Source organism: Myotis myotis, unplaced genomic scaffold, assembly GCF_014108235.1.
Source record: "Myotis myotis isolate mMyoMyo1 unplaced genomic scaffold, mMyoMyo1.p scaffold_m19_p_14, whole genome shotgun sequence".
NCBI lineage: Eukaryota > Metazoa > Chordata > Mammalia > Chiroptera > Vespertilionidae > Myotis > Myotis myotis.
The window spans coordinates 41,188,645-41,213,053 of NW_023416318.1; the positions used below are offsets into that span (position 1 = coordinate 41,188,645).

Here is a 24,409-nt window from a genome sequence, read left to right on the forward strand (position 1 = left end):
GGGAGATGGAAATGCCATCGGGGTAGAGGGTAGGATCGGGGTAGAGGGAAGGAAAGCAAGGGAGAGAGGGGAGAGGGAGGAAACAAGCCACATGAATTCACAGCGTAGACCTGGGTGTGACCTCAGATGCCCCTGGTGCACTGGGCTGCCGAACCCCCTCCACAGAAGAAGAATGAATTTGCAAAACCAGGAGCCACTGAACAATGTTTTCACTCTGACCCTTTCTCCATTTTTTCTTGCCTCTATTCTTCCTTCCTTCCCAGGCCTACCCTTTGCCCTTTCCAATGTAAATCCTTTCCAATTCTCCTTCCCAATCATCACCCCAAGCTGCCAAATCAAGTCTAGGGGGTGATACAATTAGCCAGAGTCCCTGATTCCCATTTGGCTATGGGACTAGGAGGGGGGAGGAGCCAATGTCAATGACAGTCCCCTGGGTAAGGAGGACAGGTGTGAATGTGAATTCCTGAGTTGCTGTTTTATTGCCCAGGCCTCCCAGGCTAAATATCAAATGACCAGGGGAGGCAGCAGGGGACACTGGATGTCAGGGATGGGAAGCCTCTGGTGGGCGGGCACATGTTCAGGGAAAGCTTGAATGAGGTTGAACTTGAGTTCAGCTTCCAAAAGCAGGTATGACTCCCTTCGGAAGAGATCCCTGCGTAGGCACGCAGGCCACCTGCTGAGCCAGGAACATTTACAGTGTGTTCAAGGCCCACAAGTTGGCCTGGGGCAGAGGATCTGGAGAGAGAGGTGTTGGGAGCTGGGGCTGAACCCAATGCCAGCTTAGACGTTTGGATTTACACCCTCTGAAGGCCTCTGAGCAGGGAGGGATGTGTACACCGCAGGGACCGGCTCTGTAGGGTCAGGTGTTGGGGCTGAACATTGAGGTTCGCCATTTCCCACCAGAAACCAGGCTGGAAGGAAGCGGCAGAACTGCATGAGCACTGTCTCCACGCAGGTGGTCTATTTCCTCTCTCCTCTTTAAAGAATGGGGGCGGAAGGAGAGAGCCGGATGGTCTAATCCCGGCCACAATTGAAATTTCAGTCGCACACACTGAAGGCAAACTCGCATGAATCAATAGCGTATTGATTTACACTACATTTATTTTCCCTTACACACTGCAGAAAATGTAATTATCGCTTAATTATAAAATTGCCATTTTACAATAGCACATCTGACTGGCTCAGCCTGCAGCCAGGACCTGAGGGGTGCTGCCTGCCTGGCTCTCCCAGCACAAAGGTGACCCGGCTCCCTCGGCCTTCAAGGAAAGCCACTGGCAGAGAAAGGTCTCCTTACCCGCCTGTGCCTCTGGGCCTGTGGCCCCTGAGCATGCCTCCCCATTGAGGAGTGGGCTGAGGAGGGGGCAACCTGTTCCCTTCTGCCTGGGAGGGTCTCCTCCTTCACCTCAGGTCCTAGGACCAGCTTCAGGAACACAGTACCTCATGAAGTGGATAATTTTAATTATTAAGCAAGCAAACAATTAGTGCATGCCTACTGTGTGCCAAGGCATGTGTTAAGCCCCATGATGATAGCATTACCATGGTGAGCAAGGCTCACTGAGCACGTGGAACTTGGAGGCCAGTGAGGGGACAGTCAATCAAGCTTCTTTGGAGAAGACCATAATGCTGGGAAAATAGAAGGAGGCAGGAAAAGAGAAAGACCGGGTGTGAGAGGAAATGACTCCATAAAGGAAGCCCTAGGCAGGGGCGTACAGGAGCCGAGAGGGCTGGTGAGCCATCGCTCATAAGGCGGCTGGGAGTCAGAGCTGACTCAAAGGCAAGTAACACACAGACAGTAACAAGCAACACAGGGTACCCTGTGCTGAGACAGGAGTGGGAGAGGGTGCCATGGAGCTCAAAGGGGGGGGGGGGGGCGGCCATTGACCCAAGGTGGAATTGAAGTGGCAGAGGGGGACAAGCAAAGCTTCCAGCCAAAGTGCCTTTTAGGAGGAAAGAAAAGTGAAATTCCTGGGTTACAGGACAAAAGGGAGAAAGACTATTACAGGCAGAGGGAGCGTCATGGTGAAGGCCAAAAGGCAGGAGGGAGGATAACGGGATTTCTAAGGAAGGGATGACGTTCATTCTTGCTGGAGTGTAGCATTCAAGGGTGGGGGTAGGGAAACAGGTCAAGTGCTTGAGTCAAGCCGGAGGGTTGGGCAGAGGTCAAGGTGCTGTCTCAGGAGTTTGACCTTCATCATGAGCATCAAAGGCAACCGCTGATGTGTTCTAAGCGGGGAAATGCCATACTCAGATTTTTGGTTTAGAAAAATCATTTTGAGGTCAGTGTGGAGAATGGGTGGGAAAGTGGGCAGGGCTGAGCCCAGGGAGACCAGTTAGAAGACGAAGAGGGAGATGGGGGTCTAGGGAAACAGCCATGGGGATGGAAACATGTGGGTGGCTTTGGGAGGGGTTTGGGAGCTGGAATCACGAAATCATTATTATGAATGACTGGATGTTCTTGCTCGGGCACCAGGAGGAGGCAGAGGGGAGTCCGGTTTGGGACGAGGTGATTTCGAGGTCACTGTGGGGCTCTGGTGGAGACATGGGATGGACCCTGGCATGTATCCACCCAAAGCGCTGAAAAGAGGGTCGGGCTGGCGAAGGCCTGGAAGCCCTCAGCACATAGAGAATGACTGATCCTGTCATGAGGTGGAATGACACCCTCCACTTGTACCCGGGCACCGGTGGAGGCCTGGGCCACGGGCCCCTGCTGAGCCACGTGTGGCTGAGATGGAACGCTCTGGGAGGCCTCACCCTATGGTCTATCTGTCCACACCCAGGTCTCCGGAGTGGCAGGAAACCCAGGACCCACGGAAAAGCCAGCTGTATGAGAACAAGGATGATGGCGAGTTTTGGTATTTACTCTTCTTTTAAAATTGCATTTTGAATCTTTAACAGTTGCCCACACCCTCAAGCGTTCCCCTTTCCCTAAAGTTTTGTGAGATTAGAGATTGGCTTTGCAGAGAGCTGTGTAGAGGGAGCCTTTTTCTCAACCGAGACAGATGCTTTGAATGGGCAATTCCTGGTGTGTTCTCGCTTTGGGTGATAGATGCTTCATCTCTGAAATATTGGAACTTCCAGGAAATGTTAAGGGTAAAAGGAAAATTGGCACTGGAGCTTAGAAAACAAGTTTCCTGGAAGCTGGGGTGCATGGTTTTCATGCCTGTTATCTCCTGTGCTTCTTAATAAATATGTTTTTACTAGAGGCCCGGTGCACAAAATTTGTTCACTCGTCGGGGGGCAGGGGGGGGGGGAAGGGCATGATCCCTCAGCCCTCTAGCAGTCTGGGAGCCCTTGGGGGATGTCCAGCAGCCGGACATCCTTAGCGCTGCTGCAGAGGCCATGAGCCCGGCTTCTGGCTGAGCAGTGCTCCCCCTGTGGGAGCGCACTGACCACCAGGGAGCAGCTCCTGAGTTGAGCATCTGCCCCCTAGTGGTCAGTGAGCGTCATAGCAACCAGTCGTTCTGCCATTAGGTCAATTTGCATATTAGCCTTTTAATATATACGATTGATTTCAGAGAGAAAGAGAGAGGGAGGGAGAGATAGAAACACCAATGATGAGAGAGAATCATTGATCAGCTGCTTCCTGCACACCCCCTGGAATTGAGCCTGGAATCCTGGCATGCGCCCTGACTGGGAATCGAACCAGTGATCTCTTGATTCCTGGGTTGATGCTCAACTGCTGAGCCACACCCCACTGGGCTCTCCTGTGCTTCTTGTTGGGAGCTGGGGGCTCCCCAGTTTTCCTGCAGGAATTCCAAAAGAGTTAGCTCGGTTCGTCGCCCAGCCCAGGCTCTAGAACTCACAGTCAGACACTGGTGTCTCCGCCCAGTGGCTGTTGGAGGACTAGATGCTGTGAAAACACATTTCTGGCCGTATGCTCTCATCTTAAAGGAAAAGAGGGACATTTCTCTGAGGGGCTGTCTGGTTTACTTAGTGATACAGAAAATGAGATTTAGCATATGGGAAAAGGAGGCAGGGTCTAAGTAATTAAGAACCAGGGGGACGAATGTAAATTAGAAGGAAAAATATTCCAGTATCTCCACTTTAATCACAGCATGAGGTGAGATGTTAGGTGCTGAATTCATTTTATTCTGATGATAAAAACCTCGACAATGAAATTGGCAAAGGGCCCCAGGGGAAGGTGGTTTCCTCGCAGCGCAGAGGACTCCTGGCAGAGGGACTGGCCGCCGTCCTGCTGGCCGGGAGCAGCCTGGCAGTTTGATCTGTGGGTCAAGGAGATGGCAGTCAGCGATCCAGCCTTTGCCAGGTGACATGCAAAACCCAGGATTTGCCTCTGCCCTTGTCCTCCCAGCCACGGCAGGGAGCGGAAGAGTACTTGACCTCAGGTGACCCAGAATGAGAAGGAGGCTCTGATATTGGGGTAGAGAGTGGTAAGTCAGTGAACACTGCAGCTGGCATGCAAAAGTACAGGGAAGTGAGGGGAACCCCCACCCTGGGGATAAAAACAGTGCTCATTAAGTGACGTGTATCTATTTTTAACAGGATGTCGTGTCGAGATTTCCAAGACAACTTCTCCTGCCTGTATATATGTAACCAGTTTCCAGTCAGCCTTGACCTGGGACACATGCCCCATGAAAGATGGTCCCAAATGATGTTTAAGAACCACATGACTCCAGGGAACACCACAGGTAGTTATGACTGGTCATGATCCTGGCAGGCGGCATGCTGCCAGCCCTGGCCCCATCCTAGTTTCAGCTTTGAATGGCTCTTGATTCTGACCCATCAGCCTGAAGTTGGACGGAGAGGAATTTGTCAGCCTAAAGGGATAGCAGTACTTCCCCAAGGGAAATGGGTGCTGGTGGGGGGGGCAGGAGAATCTCAAATGTGTCTCCTGGCCTTTCACTCTCCCACTGTCTCCCAGGGCCAGAATAGGCCCACTGCTCCTCAGTCATTTCCAGGACAGTGGGAGGGCTAGGTTGAACTCTGTCCTTGCCCCGTACTGGCTTTGTGACTCTGGGAATGTTGCTGGTGTCTGTCCTCAGCCCCCCCTCCTGTGAACAGTGGGATCGGTAATCCCTGTCTGGCCCTAGACACCACGAGCACCACCCAGGCATACGGGCCGGCGTGTCCTGCCGCAGGGCACTGATGCAGAGGAAGCCCTCGGAGCCTGGCTCCGGGCTCCGGAGATAAATCATGTTGGCCGTGACCCTGGGAGCGTCACCTACTCTCACTGCACTCCCACTCCCCACATGTGACAAGGATGAGTGGGACAGCTCCCTGTGAGGGTGACCCTGAGTGTGCTTACATATCCTGCATAGGAGAGGCTGTGAAACAAGTGTATGTGTGTGTGTGTGTGCATGTGTGTGAGTGTGGGAGGTGTGCATGTGCATGTGTGTATGTGTGTGTGGGGGGGTGTGGGTGTGCATGTGTGTATGAGTGTGTGTGGGTGTGTGCATGTGTGTGTGTGCATGTGCGTGTATGATTGTGTGTGGGGTGTGTGTATGTGGGTGTGTGTGGGGTGTGTGTATGAGTGTGTGTGTATGTATGAGTGTGTGTATGTGAGTGTGTGTGTGAGTGTGTGTGTGTGTGTGTGTGCACCTAGACATGTGCATTCCCTCTCCTTGGCACCTGCCTGTCTTGAATGGGTTGCTGAGAGGCACGCCCCAGGGGGTCCCTCTTTTCAACCTCCAGGCTCTTCACTCTGCGGGTCTCATCTCTGTAGTTGAAGAAACATTTTCACCAAGTGGTGAATGTACTTCTCCTCCTTGTTTTTAAAAGGAGACTGAGGCTCACAAAATAAAGAAGCTGATTTCACAGCTAGTAACTATGAACACTGGGGCCCGGGCCTTAGGTCTTCACACCCAGAGGTTCTAACCACCAACCACCCCCAGGGCTCTCTGAACTCGATGTCCCCCCCCGTCACCCCCCAGTCCCAGGAGCCAGGAGCTGAGCTGAACTCCAGCGCCAGCTCTTTCTCTTGCAGAAGGACTTCAGAGGGACACACAGTACCTCTTCTCTGTGCCCGAGAGCGTGGAAGGCAACAATGTCATCGTGTCTTTCAACATCAGGCCACAAAATGTAAAGGCAGAAGATGGGAAATTTCCACTAAACTTCCAGGTGTACAAGGTAAGGCCGCCTGCTTCAGGGTTTGTCCTTTCAGGACATTCGTGTCCACCTGGTGGGGTGGCAGGGTGGGGGGTGGGGGGGTGGGGGTGAGAGCAGCCAACCAGGCTAGGAGATGTCACTAAACCACAGCCTCAGAGATACAACCCAAAGGGGCTATAGAATTCATCCGGTCCAACTCTAAACTTGCAGGAAAACCTGACAGAGAGAGGATTAGACTTGACCACGTTTACAGTGGGACACACCCGCCCACACCAGCATTTCCTGGTGTGCCGCGCTCTAATGCTTGTTGCTCAAACCGTGGTCCAGGTTCTGTCTGACCTCCAGGCCCTATCAACGTCTTGCTTTTCCTCCCAATTTTGTCATCATTGCTGTGATGAGTAACCACATCTGGCTGAGCTGACAATAGGCGAGTCTCCTCCTCTCAGGCACCTGCTCCCCTCCTCCAGGTCCTTCCCTTCCTGCTCCCCACAATGGGTTCGCTTTCCCTTTTCACAGCTCCACAGGGGCCATGTGCAGTGGTCCCCATTCATCCCTGGGTGTGCCAGGCAACAGGCAGACCGCACAGAAAGAAGGAATGCAGGGCTCTGAGCCGGGCTGCTGGGATCTGCTTGCCTTGGGTATTGATTTGGGTTTCTGATTCTGCCTTTCTTCTCTTTCCCCACAGGTCGACCCTCAGGTATGGCTCACTACCGCCCTCACTGGGCTTCTCACGCCTCTGTTGCTGTCTGTCGGTCAAGTGTTACGGACTGACACCCATGGACCAAGAGCCCTCACCATGCCCCCACATTCACACTTCTTGCTGCCATTGAGCAAGTCAGTTCTGCAGGATCAGGAGTCTGGGCAGGGCAACGAGGGCCCAGTGGAGGGAGGCGAGGAGGAGAGCAGGGAAGCAGGGAAAACCTTATCTTCTACATTGTAGGGGACACGATACCCACATGTGCGTACATGTGTGCATGCACGTGCACACACACAGAGCCACAGGACGGTGCTGGCTGTGCAGAAGAACTAAGCTCATCATTACTTTTGCCAGAAGGGCTCAAGCAAGTCAGGCTCCCAACCCACTGGGCCTGCTGGGCATGTCAACAGCATCACTTTGGAGATTCCATCCAGAACCCTGGTGCATTCCTGGGACAGCCGCCTATCTCCCGTCTCATCTTGTAGCACAGCCCTGTTTCCAGCCCCTGAAAAAAGAACAAAAAAACCCTCTCCCCTTCTCCCTGTTTTCCCCCAAGGCGGAGCTCACAAATAATCATGTCATGCAGTGTAACCATTCTAAATGGAATGCCCATGCTCGACTGTACTGGGGAAAATTTATTTAGTAAGGGGCTTTTATTGCGTAATATGTATGTGACATCCGGTAATGGGAACTGTGTTATATTTATTGTTTTATCTCTAAGAAAATATTGAAATAAAAGGAAAATGATCAGGGCCTATTATTCTCCAATGAGAAGAAATTTCAGGGCTCTGCTGGGAAGATGAAATGGGGAAGTGCGGGGAGCCCCGCTGCAGCAATACAGAGAGAGCTTCGCAGAAGGTACAGGGCAGAGGGGCCTGGGGGCTCCCGGAGGAACCCAGTGTTAAAACAGTCTCACTAGTTTCCATGAAATTCTTCATATATAGGGAAGCAGAGAGGTGAACCCAGAATCCAGGATGCTGTTAGATTTAATGAGATAAAACTCTTGTCATATTTCTTTGCATTCATTATAGTGTTAGCATCTATATTAAATATCGGTCTAAGCCCTCTTGCATTTTGAGGGTTTGGCCTAGCACCATCTCCCTCATTAGGGCCTGTTTGGTTAATGGAGAGGCGTCTGGAAGGTGGAGGGTCTCCCTGGTGGCTGGGACGCACACCCACGGGGGCTTTCTCACCATCCCGTGTTTCCTATAGTTTCAGCACTTCCGGGAGAGACTGCCGTCCACCTTTTTTTCCCGATTCAGAAGTGCTGACCAGGGCATCGTGACTAAAACCAAGTACAACCTCACGAAGTGCTTCACGCTGAGCCCGGGGACCTATGTGGTGGCCGCGTCTGCGCGCACAGAAGCAGTTGAGTTCTTGCTTCGAATCTTCCTGAAAATGCCAGACCCGGACCGGTAAGAACCTCTGGGGTTCTAACTGCAAATTCTACCTAATTCCATTAAAACACATTCAATGCCATGTCCATGGTCAAGACGGGTCAGCAAAGGTACACCCTGCTGGACAGCTCACCCTCTCCTGGACCCGAGGCAGACATTCCGCAGTCATGGTGGTCTTCACAGTGGAGCATGGGCGGAGCCTTCTCAGTCCAGCGTGCCAGGCAGCCACTGGGCTACCAGTCAGAGTAAACTTGAGGTGACGCTTACCTGCCATCCTGGCAATGAGGGTTGCTGTCCATGCGTATCTTGTGACAGGAACCACTTCCTAAATGGTTAAGGACCAGATGGCCCAAAAGACTGGACATGTGGTCATGATGGTCATTGTCTGCCAACTGTCAGAGCCGCCCACTTCACAGCCTGCTGTGCCTAGGGCGCTCCACTCAGTCCTTGGCGTCAGTGCCCCCCTGGGGTGCCCTCCATATGCAAGGCCCCTTTGAACAGTGAGCGGGCATTCTTGTCACACTGTCCCCCTGATTTTCTAGGAACCTGGGCAGCGGTTTCAACCTCAGAGCACTGCAGGTAGGTGTGCAGGAAGGTGGTGGGTAGGTGTCATTGGCCATATTCCATCCCCAAGAGCTTCTATCTTCTTCCTTATTGCCTCATCACTGACCAATGAAAACAAACATTATAATGGGAGGATGATGGCTCAAAGGGGCAGGGCAGAGGGGAGAAGGCCAGGCCTCCAAGGCCAGGCCTCCAAGGCCAGGCTGGGCCCAACCATCTTCTTTCCACCAATTTCCATTTTCCCCTTCCCCTAAAGGTTTCATCCGATTGCTGGATGAAGCCCCTGTCCCAGATCCAGGTCGGGGGTTCTTGTGCCCTCACTGTGCCAGACAGGTGCCTTCCTTTTCCAAAAATTTGATGTGGGCTATTTTCCATTTGATCCAGGCAAGTCTTCCAGAAAATGGCTCCCAACAAAGCATTTTCTACAAATATGCCCAGCAGGTATGGTACTCAGCATGGGGACAGGTAATGGAGGGACCAGAGGGAAGGAAATCTGTCCCAGGCTTTTATCAGGATGACAGAGAGGAAAGGTAACTTCATGGGTTATTTTATCGGCCTCCTTCTCTGGACATCTCCGGAACTGATCTGGCTACCAAACTCTGGAGAGAAATGACGTCCCACCTGGGTGACATCTGGGATGGAATGTAGAGCTTTATAAATCTGTAAACAAGCAGCTGGCAACATCCCTTGAAATCTTTCCTTCTCCTGCTCTGCCAGCTCCCACCAACCTTGGCATCATTCCTCCCGGGAGATAGCCAGCTGCAGAGATCACCAACAGAACTCTTCCTGCCAAGCAAGCCACCTATGTACACAAGGGATTTTCTTAATGGTTTTATAAACCGTTATAAAGAACTCCTTGACTTGTCAGGATAAAAACAGCTGCCAAGGGCTCTGCACGATGGGCTTTTTACCATTAATAATCATGTTGGGTGGAAAGTGATACAGATGATCGTGTGGATGGTGCCAGCCCCAGGCCAGGCAGAGGCCAAGGACAGGATGGATGCCAGACATTCAGACGGCTGCTGGGGCGGTGATGGCCAGGAGGCAGCCCAAAGGGAAATTATTCATGAGCCTGGGCTCGGAGGAAAACTCAAGGAGAAGTAAAAAATGTGGCTGGCATGTAGGGTGCAGGTTGCAAGGAGCACCTCCTTGAAATTAATATGGGCCCAGGATTCAGGTCTACATCTGGGCTGATTCAAAAGGCTCTTGACCTGATACAGTCTGTGAGGTCCTGAAGGCAGGGATGACATCATATGCATTCCTTGTCCCCAGACCTATCACTGCCCTTGGCACAGAGAAGGTGCTCAGTCAATTTGCATTGAATTAAGAGAGATTAGCTTCCCCTAGAGCAGATGCCCAAGCTCAGGTCACTGCCCCAAGTTGATCAGCAGGACCTGAGACCAAACTTCCTTCAGGGGTGAGTGGCAAATCCTCAACATGGTCTATGCACCTGCACATCTGAAATGTAATGATAAATTGGGAGGTGATAAATGGTACGGATTCCCTAATTAGGACTTTTCTAAACAACAACCAAATGCCTTTCAGAGGGGGTCACTGGAGCCCATATGGGGCCTTTGTAGAAATGAGACACAGATTGGTGCCAAACAGCTGGGAGTAGAACCCAGTCTGGACTCCGGTCCCTTCTCACCCCTTGCCCGGACACCCTGGAGCAGCACCAACCCGGCATCTTTCTGCAAAACCTGCAAGCTATACTCAAAAGTTGTGAGCGCAAAAAGAAAAAAGCCCATGTGCTCGCTGTGTCCTTCCTCCTGATCTCTTGTATCCGTTTACCTAGCCTTAAACGAATACAGTGACTTCCTAGGACTGCTACCATTACCACGAGTCACCTTCATCAGCCATGGTAGTGGGGATGGTGCCATAACCCAGGGGCTACCTGTGGCCAGCAAGGACAGGTTGCTAATGGGGCAGGCCAGGCCCACCCGTCCATCATTTATTTAGTTGGTAAACATGTCCCAATACCTAGGACATTCCAAGTACCATGCTACGCTTTGGGAATGCAGTGTCAGTCCTCGGGAACTTCTATTGAGGTGGTAGAGACAGAGTGCAATTCTTTGGGAATTCGTTGAGGCAAAGTTCCTCTCCATTCCTAGCCTCATCTCCTCAAACATCCTGGTGGTGACTGGTCCAGGGTCCAGGTCAGGGGCTGTGCTGGGAGGTTGGGAGACCTGCAAGAGGGAGATAGGATCCATGCGTCAAAGCTGCTTATCTTCTCGTTGGTTGGAGTTCCTCACCAACATGTCAGCTGCTCTGCAAAGCAAGGTATGATGTTTCTTTTGAGGAAAAAACTCAGTTGATGGTGAGCACACCAAAAGGACTTCCCGGACCCATGAGACGTTGGAGGAATGACCTAAGGGCCAATTTCAGACACTGGCAGCATTTCTGGGGGCCTCATGAGGGGTCATCCTTCTAGCTAAAGTACAGGCTGCAGGATTGTTCTTGCTTTCAGTTCTGTGTGATGAGGCCAACCCTGGGGACAGCATGTCCTCAATGGGGTGCTGGTTCTCAGAAGACCCTAAGGAGGCACCTTCTTCCACCTGACCCAGCACCACTCTGCAAAGCCACCCGCTGGGAGTCCTCACTCCAACTCCTTCCCCGTGTAAAGGCTTTGCCAGGGTGTTAATGTCCCATCATCTGCTCAGCTTTGACCAGGCTGGTGTAAGAAACGGCCACGTGTAGAACAGCTCTATTCGGTAAAATCATCATGGAAGACACTGCCCATGCAGCCACTCAATGTCCCTCATAGAAAACTGAATTCAGTTAACGCCTCCAGAAGTTCAGGCCAGGAAATGTTTCTCTCCCCTTAACCTCAATTGCTTCCCCCTTCCTGCTTCAGTGTCTGGGAAGACCAGCATTAAGTAATGGGTTCAATTAGAGCAGCTTCTCTTAGCTCAGGTTCCCAGCATTTTAATCTCTCACTCCCTGCCCCCCTCCACAACCCCACACATGTACATTCAATAGTCAAATTTTCTTAGTCTCTTTCTGGAAGCAGATGGGGAAACATACCTACGGGGCTGAATTGATTCATTCAGCAATACTTCTCCTGAGGGACTCCCAAGTGCAAAGCATGGGGGCGGGGGTGGGGGGGGGAAGCAAACACTGCTTTCAGTCCAATCACGAATGAAGAGATAAATGCAAGGTACCCACACAAGGTATCAATCGTCTGGTAGTCAGCACCACAGAGGTCCCGGGGAGGGAGTATCACCATGGCCCGGAGCCATCAGGAGAGGCTTCCTGACAGAGGTGAGCTGGGCACTGGGTGGGAACTGTGACTAGCAATCTGAGTGCTTTGCAGAGCCAGGCAGATGTGTCCCTCAGCTCCTGGGCACTGGATAATTCCTCCTTTGTTTGGACCAGGGACTAAGCATTGATGCCACCCAGCTTCAGAGACTTCTCAACCAGGAATTCCTGAAAGGTAAGGACCTGCTGTTCCCAACGTCATCCCCACTGCCGAGCCAGCCCCATGTCACCCTCCCTGACCCTTCAGTCCCGCCTGTTCTACCCCCTCAGGACCTCCAGAGGACACCTTCTCTCTGGATGCGTGCCGGGGCATCGTGGCGCTGATGGATGTATCCTTTGCCGTCATCTCCCAGCCCTCCCCATCTGCTCTGTGGGCCTCCCAAGGAGTCTAATGAGATGTTACAGAACCCTTTCTCTCAGTATTCTCTCTTTTTCTTGGTTCTGAGAGGTCACCAAAGGGCCCGGGTTTCTGTGGATTCTAGTCTAACCCCCTAACTCTCCAAAATATTGGTAACCGTAGTGCCCTAGCTGGTTTGGCTCAGTGGATAGAGTGTCAGCCTACGGACTGAAGGGTCCCAGGTTTGATTCCAGTCAAGGGCACATGCCAGAGTTGCGGGCTCAGTCCCCAATAGGGGGTGTGCAGGAGGTAGCTGATCAATGATTCTCTCTCATCATTGATGTTTCTATCTCACCCTCCCTCTCCCTTCCTCTCTGAAATCAATAAAAATATATATTTTTAAAAATAGCCGCAGCAACAATGACAATAGTTACCATCTGTCAAGCAACTATAGAAGCACTGAGACTTGTGGAAAAGTCCTCAGTCTGTACAGCAGTTGGAACCCAGGGGCAGATGGGAGACAGGGTCGGCCATCCAGTGACTTGTCCAGTTTCCATAGTCACGTGGCAGAGCAGGGAATCAAACCCAGGTCTCCTGCCTCCCCCCCTGGCTTCTTTCTCTGATGAGCCATGTGGGCCCCTCCCCTGGCAGACAGGAAAGACCATCTTCCGGTGTGCATAGCCCCCAGCATGCCTGTCGCGCTCCCCTCGGTGTGGGTGGTCTCCTGGGAGGAAGACAGACCCTGCTCTTTCACTCCTAACAGGACTTGATTGGGAATTTGAAGGTCATCGCTGTCAAACAAGAGGGCTTCTTGATGAAATCATAAATCAGGCCCCGTCTCTGCCAGCAGATGAATCAAAATGGCCATAGCATCCCCCCAGCCTGGGGCAGGTAGCCCTGGAGGAGTCACCACCCCCAGCAAAGCAGGCGGGTCTTTTCTACCCTTCCTCCTACTCACACTCCAGGCCCTCCGAGATCCATTCTTTTCTTGTCATCAGTTCTCATGAAATCCATCATATGGAATGGCTAGGGCTGGTTTTAAGACATCCATTCACATGCACACCTGGCCCACGTTCACGTCTCAGGCTGTTTCAGGAGTTGCCATGACCCCCTCAGGCTTGTTCCCACTCAACTGGTGAAGGTTGTGGTTGGGGCTCTCTCTCTTCCCCTGGATGCAAGAGATGTTGGCCTCCCCTTTCTCAGGGCTTTCTTCTCCTTCCAATTCTCCATTTCGCCTTGTAAAATAAATCTAAGCCAGGTCCCTTTCAGATGCAGAAGGAGCCAGCTGGCATGAGGCCCAGTCCCCATCCATGTCACTAGTTGAAGGATGGAGGGCTTGTTGGTGGGACCTGCGGCCCCTCTGCTCAGTGCATGCTGGACTGGTTAACTCTTAACTCCCGGCAGCTGAAAGTGAACGGGCAGCTCGACGAGGAGGAGTTCTCCAGGCTGTGGAGTCGACTCGTCTGCTGCCAGGTACCGGCATGTTTGCTTTGGACTAGCACTCTTGTTCCATCCCGTTTAGCAGATAGTAGTGGGCGCTTTCTCCTGCACCTGGGTTGAGGGGTACAAAGAAAAGGAGCCTCACCAGGCCTCAAAGAGAACTCCCATTGTGTTTGGGGAGCCATACATGCGTCACCAGAAGGCAGTGCCCGATGGAGTGGCAGGGTGAGGATCACTCTTGGAGGATGGAGAGAAAGGGCCCGCCGTAGAGTGTAGCTAAACCACCAGCTATCCTTGCCCCCACATCCCTCCCCTGGCACACGGCCGCATCCTCAGGCTGCCAGTTCATCTCCTTCCCTGCCCCTCCACATGCTGGAAGGTACATCAAAACCACAGATGTGTATGGCCATCCCAGTGCTCAGGACAAACTCTAACCTCCTCAGAGCTGTGCTCCAGATCCTCTGAGTTTTGAGCCTCCTTTAGGGTCCAGGAGAGGCCCTTCCACTCACTCCACGCATCCCTGCAGACCCCAACTAGGAGACTCCTTGCTCGTCCTCCCTGCACTCCCAGCCTGGGCAGCGCCCACCCACCCTGGGAGTCCAGCTCAGACACAACATCCCTGCAGGGCCTCCCTGGGGGGTCTTGCCCACCCCCAAGGCCCTGTGAGTTCTCCCCCCAGCTCCTAACACTTGAACTTGCAGCAGGAAACTAAAGTCCCTGTGTGTGTGGCTATCCCAGGTTATCACCTGATCTCCAACTTGGGTCATTGGGGGTCTTGCAGGCACTGCAGTGGCTGACATGCCCCCCATTAGGTTGTGGGGTCCTCTAGGGCTCGGGCTCCCTCATAGCCATCTTCCTTCCCCACTGCCTTCCTTAGTGTCTAGCACACAGTAGGTGCTCAAAGTGCTAAACAAATGACCAAACTATGAATTACTGAGTGAATGAGGGGATGAATACCTCTCTGAGAACACTCTACACTTGGTGGTTATACTCACCAACAAAGCCAGGTAAGGCCAGAAAGGGTGCGTAAGCTGCTATCTCCCACTGACTGTCTTCTGAAGTCGGCCTCAGACACACCAGCTGGGGTCCCACGGCCTGCATGCTTAGCCCAAAGCAGTCCCTCCCCCGCCTGGGCGTGCTTCCTCACCTGTGAAGTATGGGACAATCAGGGTTAGTGTGTGAATCAGGAAAGGCTGAACCATGCTGGAGAGGGAGAGCCCCCTGTAGAGATTGGGGTGTTGGGGTTACTATGGCCTGGGACCGTGCTTGGTCCTGGACACAGCCCTCGCCTGCCTTGGTGCTCCCTGCACTCGCTCACTATGTGCAGGGCACCCTCCCGGCACATTATAGGTATCTGCGCGTTTACTCCTGGCAACTCACCTGGGAGCCCGGCCCTTGGGCCTGTGCTGCCGATGGGGAAGCAGGCCTGGGAAGAGGCAGTAACCTGCCCAAGGTACATGCCGCCGGCCGTAAGCCAATCTGTGCTCTTCATCACCCCGTGCAGACTCTTTCAAGAGCTCCCCAGCTCCCCAGAAGGCAACGAGCTGCCTGAGTGTCAGGAGCCCAATGCGGGGTGAGGGAGAGGAGAGAGCAGGTTGGGAGAGGGGGTTGGGGAAGAAGAAAACCCCCTAGCCCTGCAGCTGGAGGTCAGAGTGCGCAGCCTCCCCGTCCCCCGTCCCCCGTCCCCCGTCCCCCGCTGGGTGCCCTGCCTGCCTCTGAGCTGAGCCTCCAGGGATGGCAAAGGGATTTGCGGGACCTCCCTCTCCCAGGACGTCCTCTTCACGATGGTCCCTGAGACTCACACAGGCTCCTGGCCTCTTTCCCATGTCAGAGCGTTTTCCAGAACACCCAGAGGAACACAGGCGTTTTCCTGAGCTCGGATTTGTGGAGGGCCATAAAGGATACAGGTAAAGCAGGGACCCTCTGTGCCCGATGATGGAGGGTGGCAGCGCCTGTGTGTGTGTGTGTGTGTGTGTGTGTGTGTGTGTGTGTGTGCGCACATGGCACACCCCTCACGGGCTGCAGGCAAGGCTGGTGCAGCGAAGCGGGCAGTCAGGACCAGCAGAGCTGTGGCTTCATGGCCTCCCCTGGTTTACACCGGCCTCTGGGGCCTCCAGCTCTGGGCTCAGACTCTGCTTCCTTTGCCTGAGTTCTCACGTGCCAGTCAATGCTGCCGGCTGCCTTCTCCCCAGCACAGCTCTGACTGCGAGAGGGTAAGCCACATGATTGAAACCCCACCACCAAGCCGCCCTCGGGGACTCTTCATCTTGGCATCCGGGCCGTCGGGGTTAAACACCCACGGGCAGGCTGGTGCACTCGCCACAGAGGGTTTGGGGCGAAACGAAATCAATGGCATCTCTCTGCTGCAAGGAGGCAGAGCTTTCAGCCCTGGGCTAAGGAGGCAGCCCTGCAGGAGCGCCTGGTGGTCGGGCAAGGACTTGCACTCATGTCATCTCATTCGATGGTCTCCACAACTCTGAAACTGGGAAGGGTGGGAATCACCGTCTCCACTGTGCCATGTGGGGAATGGCTCACACAAAGGTTAAGTCAGGAAACCTGTGGCCCAGACTTCCTTGCAGGGGTCTCCGTCAGCAGCGAGCTGCTGGATCTGGTGGCCCTCAGGTACAGCGACAGCGCCGGCAGGGTCAGCTTCCCCAGCCTGGTCTGCTTCCTGATGCGGCTGGAAGCCATGGCAAGTAAGTGTCACCTGAGGACACCCTGGAGACCTTCCCAGTGATCAGAAACCCAGGAGGGGACCAGGGATGCACTCCTGCCCCAGCCTGGGCCGTGGGTGGCCTGCAGTCCTGCCCCAGGAGCTGTTGCCCAAGAGACAGCCAACGCTAGCCTGCGTACTGGTGTCATTGGCTGGTGTCCCCAGGCTCCTTCTGCACCCTTCTCTCTCCAGGAGATCCCCTATCCCGGGCTCCCGTCTCCTTGTCACCCTGTTTACTCAGTGCTTCTTCCAGGGTCATGGCCGAATCATTGGGTCCCTCTCCAGATTGTGTTTATAGTTTAAACCTGCTCTATAGTCATGTGGCGAATGACTTGGTCTCTGCAGGAGGAATTGCACAAGCCAGCAAATAGCTAGGGGCAGGAGGTCTTTCCCCAGGCTGCAGAAACTCAGCTCTGTAGGCCAGAGGTTTGACGCTTTTTAGCAGCATACCCCTTTGCTGTAAATGAAATCTTATGTGAAACCCCAAGCTACAAAATAGCTCAAAATGGGCCTGCCGTGGTTGAGGTAGCAGTGGCATCTGGCCTCAGCTCTAATCCTTACACCGCCCTGCCTTGTGGCATCACTGTAAACCCTACCGCTCTGAGCTAGATGATTCATGTTAAGATGGTGAGAACAGCCCTAGCTGATTGGCTCGGTGGTTAAAGTGTAGGCCCACGGACTGAAGGGTCCCAGGTTCGATTTCAGTCAAGGCACGTACCTCGGTTATAGGCTCAATCTTGGCCCTGGTTGGGCGTGCGCGGAGGCAACCAATTGATGTGTCTCTCTCACATTGATGTTTCTCCCTCTTTGTCTCTAACCCTACCTTCCTCTCCCTCTAAAAATCAATGGAAAAAATATCCTCCGGTGAGGATTATCCAAAAAATAAAAAGATTGTGAGAACAGAGCCCTGGGAGGGTAAATGAAAAGCCTGAGGCATAAACCTGTTCCAGAGAGTTCTCAGTTGGATGAGGGAGGTTCGTGCCCCAAACGATGCCCCGGAAATTCTTCCAAAGACAAGCTCACACCGCCCCACGGCCAAGTGAGGAGACGCATAGTGCAGGGAGACAGAGGGAGAGAGGCATGTGGGCCGGAGCAGCCAGAGCAGTTCCGAAGACTTGAGCCCGAGCTGTCCCTGGAAAGAGAAGAGAAGGGGAGGCAAATCATCTCCCGTGGAGAGGGAGAGAGTTTCTCTGGCTTCACACAGAATCACCGCACTTGCTTTTATACCAGCCTGTCCTGATTCCTCTCCTCTCTACCGTAGAGACTTTCCACAACCTCTCCAAGGATGGAAAAGGACTCTACCTGACAGAAGTGGAGGTGAGCCGCCTTGCCCTCCCAGAGACAGGACCAGCCCAGCCCTCCTCTCCTCCCCAGATTCCAGGGGCATTTTTCTCCCTGAGGATATCGAACAGTCTGTCAGAGGCCAGCCAAGCTGCCGGCCCCTCTGCCTCCAATTACTGCCTTTATATATTGCTGGCTGCCAAGGCTGCTCTAGGAGCTTGGCAGACATTTTATTTTTTTCCGATAGCTTAATAAAGCAGAGGATTATGTCGAAGTCATAAATCCAAGCGGGAACTGAAGCACACCTGCTGAGCTCACTGTACATTAAACTTCCTCCCATTGCATTTTGGAAAGAACCTCCTGGCCCAGCCAGCTGGTCGACCTCAGCTACTCTCCCACTGCCTGGCAGTGCAGGGAGTAGCAGGAGATACGCTGTGACAGGGGCGGGACCTCCTGCTTGGATTGGAATTAGCCAGAAAGGGTTGATGAGACTAGCCAGAGATCTTTCAAGGGAGGAGGGTACCATTTGCCCTCATCTGTGTGAAGCTCGTGAGTGTAAAACTGGTTGTGATGAGAATGCTTATTTCCTAGTGGATGAACTTGGTCATGTACAACTGAAGCAGGAGCAGAGCAGACCCCAGAGACCAGGTAAGACATGGCAGCTTTAGAATCATTTCTTCTTGGGGCCCAATTCCCCTTCACCTGCACACAAGACCCTCTCCCTAGGAGCAGCCTCAGAGGTTAAGGAGCCCTTATTTGTGTGAGCCAAGGGGGACCTGAGGTTTTCAGGCCAGTGCTGCAGGTTTCATCCAAGTCATGGAGACCAGTGGGCATTCATGAAAGAGAATGGCCTGAAAGTCATGAGTGAGGGAGTTAGAATCTGTTTTTTAAATCAATTTACTTTTTATTGAGATATGATTGATAGTTAACATTGTGTTAGTTTAGGTATCTAACAATGATTTGATATATGTATATATTGTGAAATGGTCACCACAATAAGTTTAGTTAACAACTGTCACCACACATAGTTACAGATTTTTTTTGTTATGATGAGAACTTTTATGATTTACTCTCTTAGCAACTTTCAAATATACTAAATGTTATTCACTATAGTCACCACACTGTACATCCTCAGGACTTATCTATCTTAGAACTGGAAGTTTATACCTTTTGCCCACTCCAACCCCCACCTCTGGAAATGAACAATCTCTTCTCTGTATCTGTGAGTTCAGTTTTCTTTTGTGTTTGGGTTTTTGTTTGTTTGTTTTTAGATTAAAAGTGAAATCATATGGTATTTTTGTCTTTCTCTGTCTGACTTATTTTATTTAGCATAATGCCCTCAATGTCCATCCCTGTCATTGAAAATGGCAGAAGTGCCTTCTTTTTTATGGCTGAGTAATATTCCATTGTATATATACACCACATTCTCTTTATCCATTCATCTGTTGATGGACACTTAAATTGTTCCCATCTCTTGGCAATTGTAAATAATGCTGCATTGAACATGGGGTGCAGACATCTTTTTAAATTATTGTTTTTGTTTCCTTTGGATAAATATCAAAAAGTAGAATTGCTGAATCATATGGTAGTTTTAGTTTTAATTTTGGGGAGAACCTCCATACTGTTTTCCATAGTGGCTGCATCAATTTACATTTCCACCAACAATGCACAAGGGTTTCCTTTTCCCTACATTCTGTACAACACTTATCTCTTGTCTTTTTTTTATAATAGTGATTCCAACAGGCAGGTGTGAATTGATATCTTATTGTGGTTTTGATTGGCATTTTCCTGATGCTTAGTCATGTTGAGCAACTTTTCATGTACCCATTGGCCAGTTGTATATCTTCTTTGGAAAAGTATCTATTCAGATTTTCCGTCCATTTTTAATCAATTGTTTGTTTTTTCTACTGAGTTATATGAGTTCTTTATATATTTTTTATATTAACCCCTTATCAGATATATAATTTGCAAATATTTTCTCCTATTCAGCAGGTTGCCTTTTCATTTTTGTTGATTTCTTTTGCCTGCACAGAAGGTTTTTAGTTTGATATAGTCTCTCTTGTTTATTTTTCCTTTTGTTGCTTTTGCTTTTGGTGTCCATTCAAACAACTCATTGTCAAGACCAATGTCAAGAGGATTATTCCCTATATTTTCTTCTAGGAGTTTTATGGTTTAAGATCTTATGTTCAAGTCTTTAATCTATTTTGAGTTGATTTTTGTGTGTGGTATAAAATAGGGGTCTGGTTTGATTTTAGAATTCTTAACTGACGTTTCAATGAGGTAAGGCAATCACGCATCACAGCAAACATTAATGTGTGGAGCAACAGAAATGATCAGACCTTGGGGAAGTGAAAGTTGGGTCCAGCCCCAGATCTACCATTGCCTCACTATGTAGCTTTGGATGCATCACAGACATCTGTAGACACCAGCATCTATTTCTCTAGCATGAGTGCGCTGAAGAATTTAACACCCATGTAACATTTTCTTTTACATTTTTACTTTTCAGAGAACAGACCTACAGATACATAGTCTACATCCCACCCTACTACAGCAGAAGCCCCTGCAGAGTCTGATAGAATATTCCGGAACTGGGGAGCTCAATATTTTGTGCTTCCATTGTTGGACACCTTCAAGTGTTAGGTGTTCTTTATCTAGCGGCAACAATCTACTTCCCTGGAACTTTCTATCCATGCTTCAAGCTCTACTCTCTGGACCACTCTAGAAAAATAGATTTGGACATGCCAGACCTTCAAATACTTTGCTGCCTACCCCAAAGCCTCTCTTCTTTCATTATCTCTGATGGTTCTTAACTAGGACCTTTTGGTGACCATTCTCTGTATGCCAATGTCCCTTTGGAGAGTCCAGTCCCCTATGCAGCAGACATGTAATCAACACATTCTGGGGTCCTATTCTTTTTGTCAACAGCATTTATTTAATCTCCCAATCATGTACCTTGAAATTAAGGCACAGACATGGTCTCTATAAAGAAATAATATTTTAGCATAAACATTTCCTGATGAATACCTGGTGCTTACTAATGAACAGAAGTCAACAAACATTGCAGATATTCAAGTTAATTAGGTTCAACTATATTTTCCTGAATTCCCCTTTCAATCCTTTTTAAAAATAGAACACTTGATCATTTCCAATTTGCCTGATTCCTATCTCCATCTGCATGATTTCCAATATCAGGAATGATTCTTCAATTGTATCTTTAAGCTAATTTTGCATGTAGGACCTAAAGCTTGAACTTTTGAAATAACTGAACTCTCAATTATCCTTTCTCCCATAAAGGGTCTCAACTCCCTCTGCACTAATTTTCTCACACTTCCTGTTCCTTAAGATTATGTCAGAAGGAAGTATGATGTAAGTTGCATGGTTATGTGTGTTTCCGTCTCTTTCAGTAATGCCTGTCATCACCCTAAGAGTGCTCCCCCGACTTCCCTGTGAATCACAGCCCTCTGCCATCACATTAAAGCATATCCACTCACTCTTGGCTCATGGGTTGCTTCGCAGAATTGGAGGCAGGCGGATGAATAAATCCTGCCTCCAAATCTACAAACCCACTTTTATCTGTAATCATCTCCCACCTTCCTCCATTATGCTAGAGGGCATGTTCCTCTGAGGATGTCCTGGATCTAATTACCTTCCACCTTTTCAAGGGTTTGATTGAATGAATGCTCTCCTCTGACTTCTGAATACCAAACCTCTCTCTCTCTTTCTTCTGGAGCCTTCTAATTCCAATTTAAACATGCTTCCCTCTTAAATTTCCAGCCACAACTCCATCGCTTTCCTCTCTTTACAGAAAAACACCCATCCAGAGCCAACTGTCTCTACATCCTTTCCTCCCACTTTCTCCTAAAGTTGCTTCAATTCAGATTTCTCAGACATCATCTCTCCTGGCCTTTTCCATTGGCTCCCTATCTGATTTCTTATGTCCACCCATATCCCTCAAATCAGTTTCCTGCAGTCTGAGCACACTTTAAAAGATTCAAATCCAATCACTGAACTCCCCAGGTAAAAATCCTTCAGTGTTTTCCAATTGATATTCAGGAAATGTATGGAATCATGAACATGGTCTGCATCGCCTGGCCCCTGCCCTCCCATCTCACCACCCCTGTGTCTCTCTTCCTTCCTGCACTCTACTTCCACCGCCACAGCATCATTTTATTTCCTTTCATGTTTTATTCTTTTCCCAGCCTCAGGGCCTTTGCCCTTACTGTCTGCTCAGCCCGGGGTTAGTTACCTAACTCCTAAGAGTTCAGGTCTTAGACTTAGCCCTATTGGGTTCCCGTGTTATTTACTCACATATCACACTTCCCCAATCATAACATTCAAAACACGTTTTTATTGTTGTTGCCAACTTTTTCTCTTTTTAGAGCTTTATTATGATGCAACTCACACACCATACAGTCTACCCATTTAAGCTGTAGGGTTCGATGCTTTTCAGTATAGTCACAACACTGTGCAACCGTCACCACAATGTAATTTTAGAATATTTTTCATCACCACAAAAAGAAACCCCATGCCCATTAACGGTCACTTCGTAATTTTGCCTGGCACCTCTAGTGCTAGGCAACCTCTATTCTAGTTTCTGTATCTGTTTATAATTGGAATCATATAATATGTGGTCCTTTGTGACTTCTTTCACTTAGCATGGTATTTTCACCGTTCATCCACGTGATAGAATGTATCAAGACATCATTTCTTTTTGGTGTCAATATTTTATTTTTGTCAACATACCATATGTTATTCATTCATTCATAATTTGATGGACGTTTAGGTTTTTTCTACTTCATGGCTTATTGTGGATAATCCTGCTGTGAATGTTCGTATACAAGTTTTTGCATGGATGTATGTTTTTATTTCGCTGGGGTGTATGCCTAGGAGTGGAATTTCTGGGTCATATGGTAACTCTATATGTAACCTGTTGAGGAACTGCCAAACTGTTTTCCAGAGCGGCTGCACCGTTTTCACATCCCCACCAGCAGTGAATGAGAGTGCATTTCTCCACATCCTCCACAGCACTTGCTGTTGTCCGTCTTTTTTACGATGGCATCCTAGAGGGTGTGAAGTGATATCTCATGGTGGTTTTGATTTGCAGGTCACTGGTGGCTCGTGATATTAAGTATGTTTTTGGTGCTTATTGGCCATTAGTATAACTTCTTTAAAGAAATATCTATTTAAATCATTTGTCTGCTTTAAAATTGGGTTATTTGTCTTTTTGTGACTGGGTTGCAAGATATATAGAGAGGGATAGGCAAAAGTAAGTTTACAGTTGTGAATATACAAAAGTTTATTCTTGTGTTATGATTATTTGTTGTATTATAACTGTAAACATATTTTTGCCCAGCCCTGTATTCTAGTACAAGTCCCTTGATTGTGTTTGTGATTGCAAAACTTTTCTCTCATTCTTCATGTTGTCTTTCAAGTTTTTTGGTGATATTGTTTACAGAACATGAGTTTTTAATTTGGAAATGCAAATTATCTGTTTTTCCTCTTGTCACTTATACTTTAGGTATTGTATCTAAGAATTCATTGCAGACCCCCAAGATCATGAATATTTACTTCTATGTTTTACTCCCAACATTTTTATAGTTTATCTCTTACAGTTAGATCTTTGATCCATTTTGATGTAACTTTGTATATGATATGATTTGGTATCCAACTTTATTGTTTTACATGTGTGTATCCAGGTGTCTACTTTTGTTCAAAAAGACTACTCTTTGCCCCATTGTATTGTCTTAGCACCAAAAATCAATTGATTTTTTCCAAAAATCAATTTATCATAATGTAAAGATTTATTTCTGAACTTTAAATTCTATTCCATTGTTCTACATCTGTCCTTATGCAAGTAGTACAATGGGCTGGTCACTGTAGCTGTCTAGTAAGTTTTGAAATCAGGAAGTGTGAGTCCTCCAACTTGGTTTTCCTTTTTCAAGATTGTTTTGGTGATTTGGGGTTCCTTGAATATAATATAAGTTTTAGGATCAGCTTGCTAAATTCTGCAGGTGGAAAAAAAGGCAGCTGGGGTTTTTATAACAATTGCATAAATCTGCAGATCAATTTGGGGATATCACCATGTTTGCAATATACGATATACGGTTTTCTGATCCATGTATGTGAGATGTCTCTCTGTGGTTTTTTTTTTTTTTTAGATCTTCCCTAATTTCTTTCAAAAAATTTTTGTTTATAGTGTAGAAATTCTGCACTTTCTTTGTTAAATTTATCCCTAAGTATTGTATTCTTTATGATGCTATTACAAATAATTTTAGTTTCAGATTGTTCACTGCTAATGTATAGAAATAAAAATTAATTTGTGTATATCGATCTTACATTCTGCCACTTTACTGAACTCATTTTTTAGTTCTAGTAGTTTTCAGGGGATTCCTCGGGATTTTGTATAGACATAATTATATCATCTGCAAACAGAGAGTTCTATTTCTTCCATCCCAATCTGGGTGGCTTTGATTTATTTTTCTTGTTCAATGTCCTGCCTAGAACTTCTAGTACAACTCTGCCCAGCATTCCTTTACTTTGATGCTACAGAGTTCAAGTTGCTTTCTTCCAGGATCTTCATCACACCCAGTTAGGAAAAAGACTCCCACTGCCAGCATTCAGTCCAGAGAATTCCCTCTCCTCACTCATCTGGTCCT

The 24,409-nt window shown here is 49.3% G+C and overlaps 1 protein-coding gene across 1 annotated transcript in view; it reads left to right on the forward strand.

The window, feature by feature from the left end:
* CAPN13 (calpain 13) overlaps positions 1-24,034 on the forward strand; it is a 66,546-nt gene extending 42,512 nt beyond the window's left edge. The window contains exons 9-23 of the mRNA XM_036335549.1: positions 2,778-2,852; positions 4,504-4,649; positions 5,945-6,087; positions 6,752-6,946; positions 7,976-8,178; positions 8,703-8,739; positions 9,109-9,165; positions 12,100-12,157; positions 12,253-12,311; positions 13,724-13,792; positions 15,591-15,666; positions 16,327-16,455; positions 17,734-17,789; positions 18,345-18,401; positions 20,260-24,034. Coding sequence (XP_036191442.1) covers positions 2,778-2,852; positions 4,504-4,649; positions 5,945-6,087; positions 6,752-6,946; positions 7,976-8,178; positions 8,703-8,739; positions 9,109-9,165; positions 12,100-12,157; positions 12,253-12,311; positions 13,724-13,792; positions 15,591-15,666; positions 16,327-16,455; positions 17,734-17,789; positions 18,345-18,371 — 1,330 coding nt within the window. The 3' untranslated portion in view covers positions 18,372-18,401; positions 20,260-24,034. The remainder of the gene's footprint in view (positions 1-2,777; positions 2,853-4,503; positions 4,650-5,944; positions 6,088-6,751; positions 6,947-7,975; positions 8,179-8,702; positions 8,740-9,108; positions 9,166-12,099; positions 12,158-12,252; positions 12,312-13,723; positions 13,793-15,590; positions 15,667-16,326; positions 16,456-17,733; positions 17,790-18,344; positions 18,402-20,259) is intronic.
* The last annotated feature ends 375 nt before the right edge of the window (positions 24,035-24,409 follow it).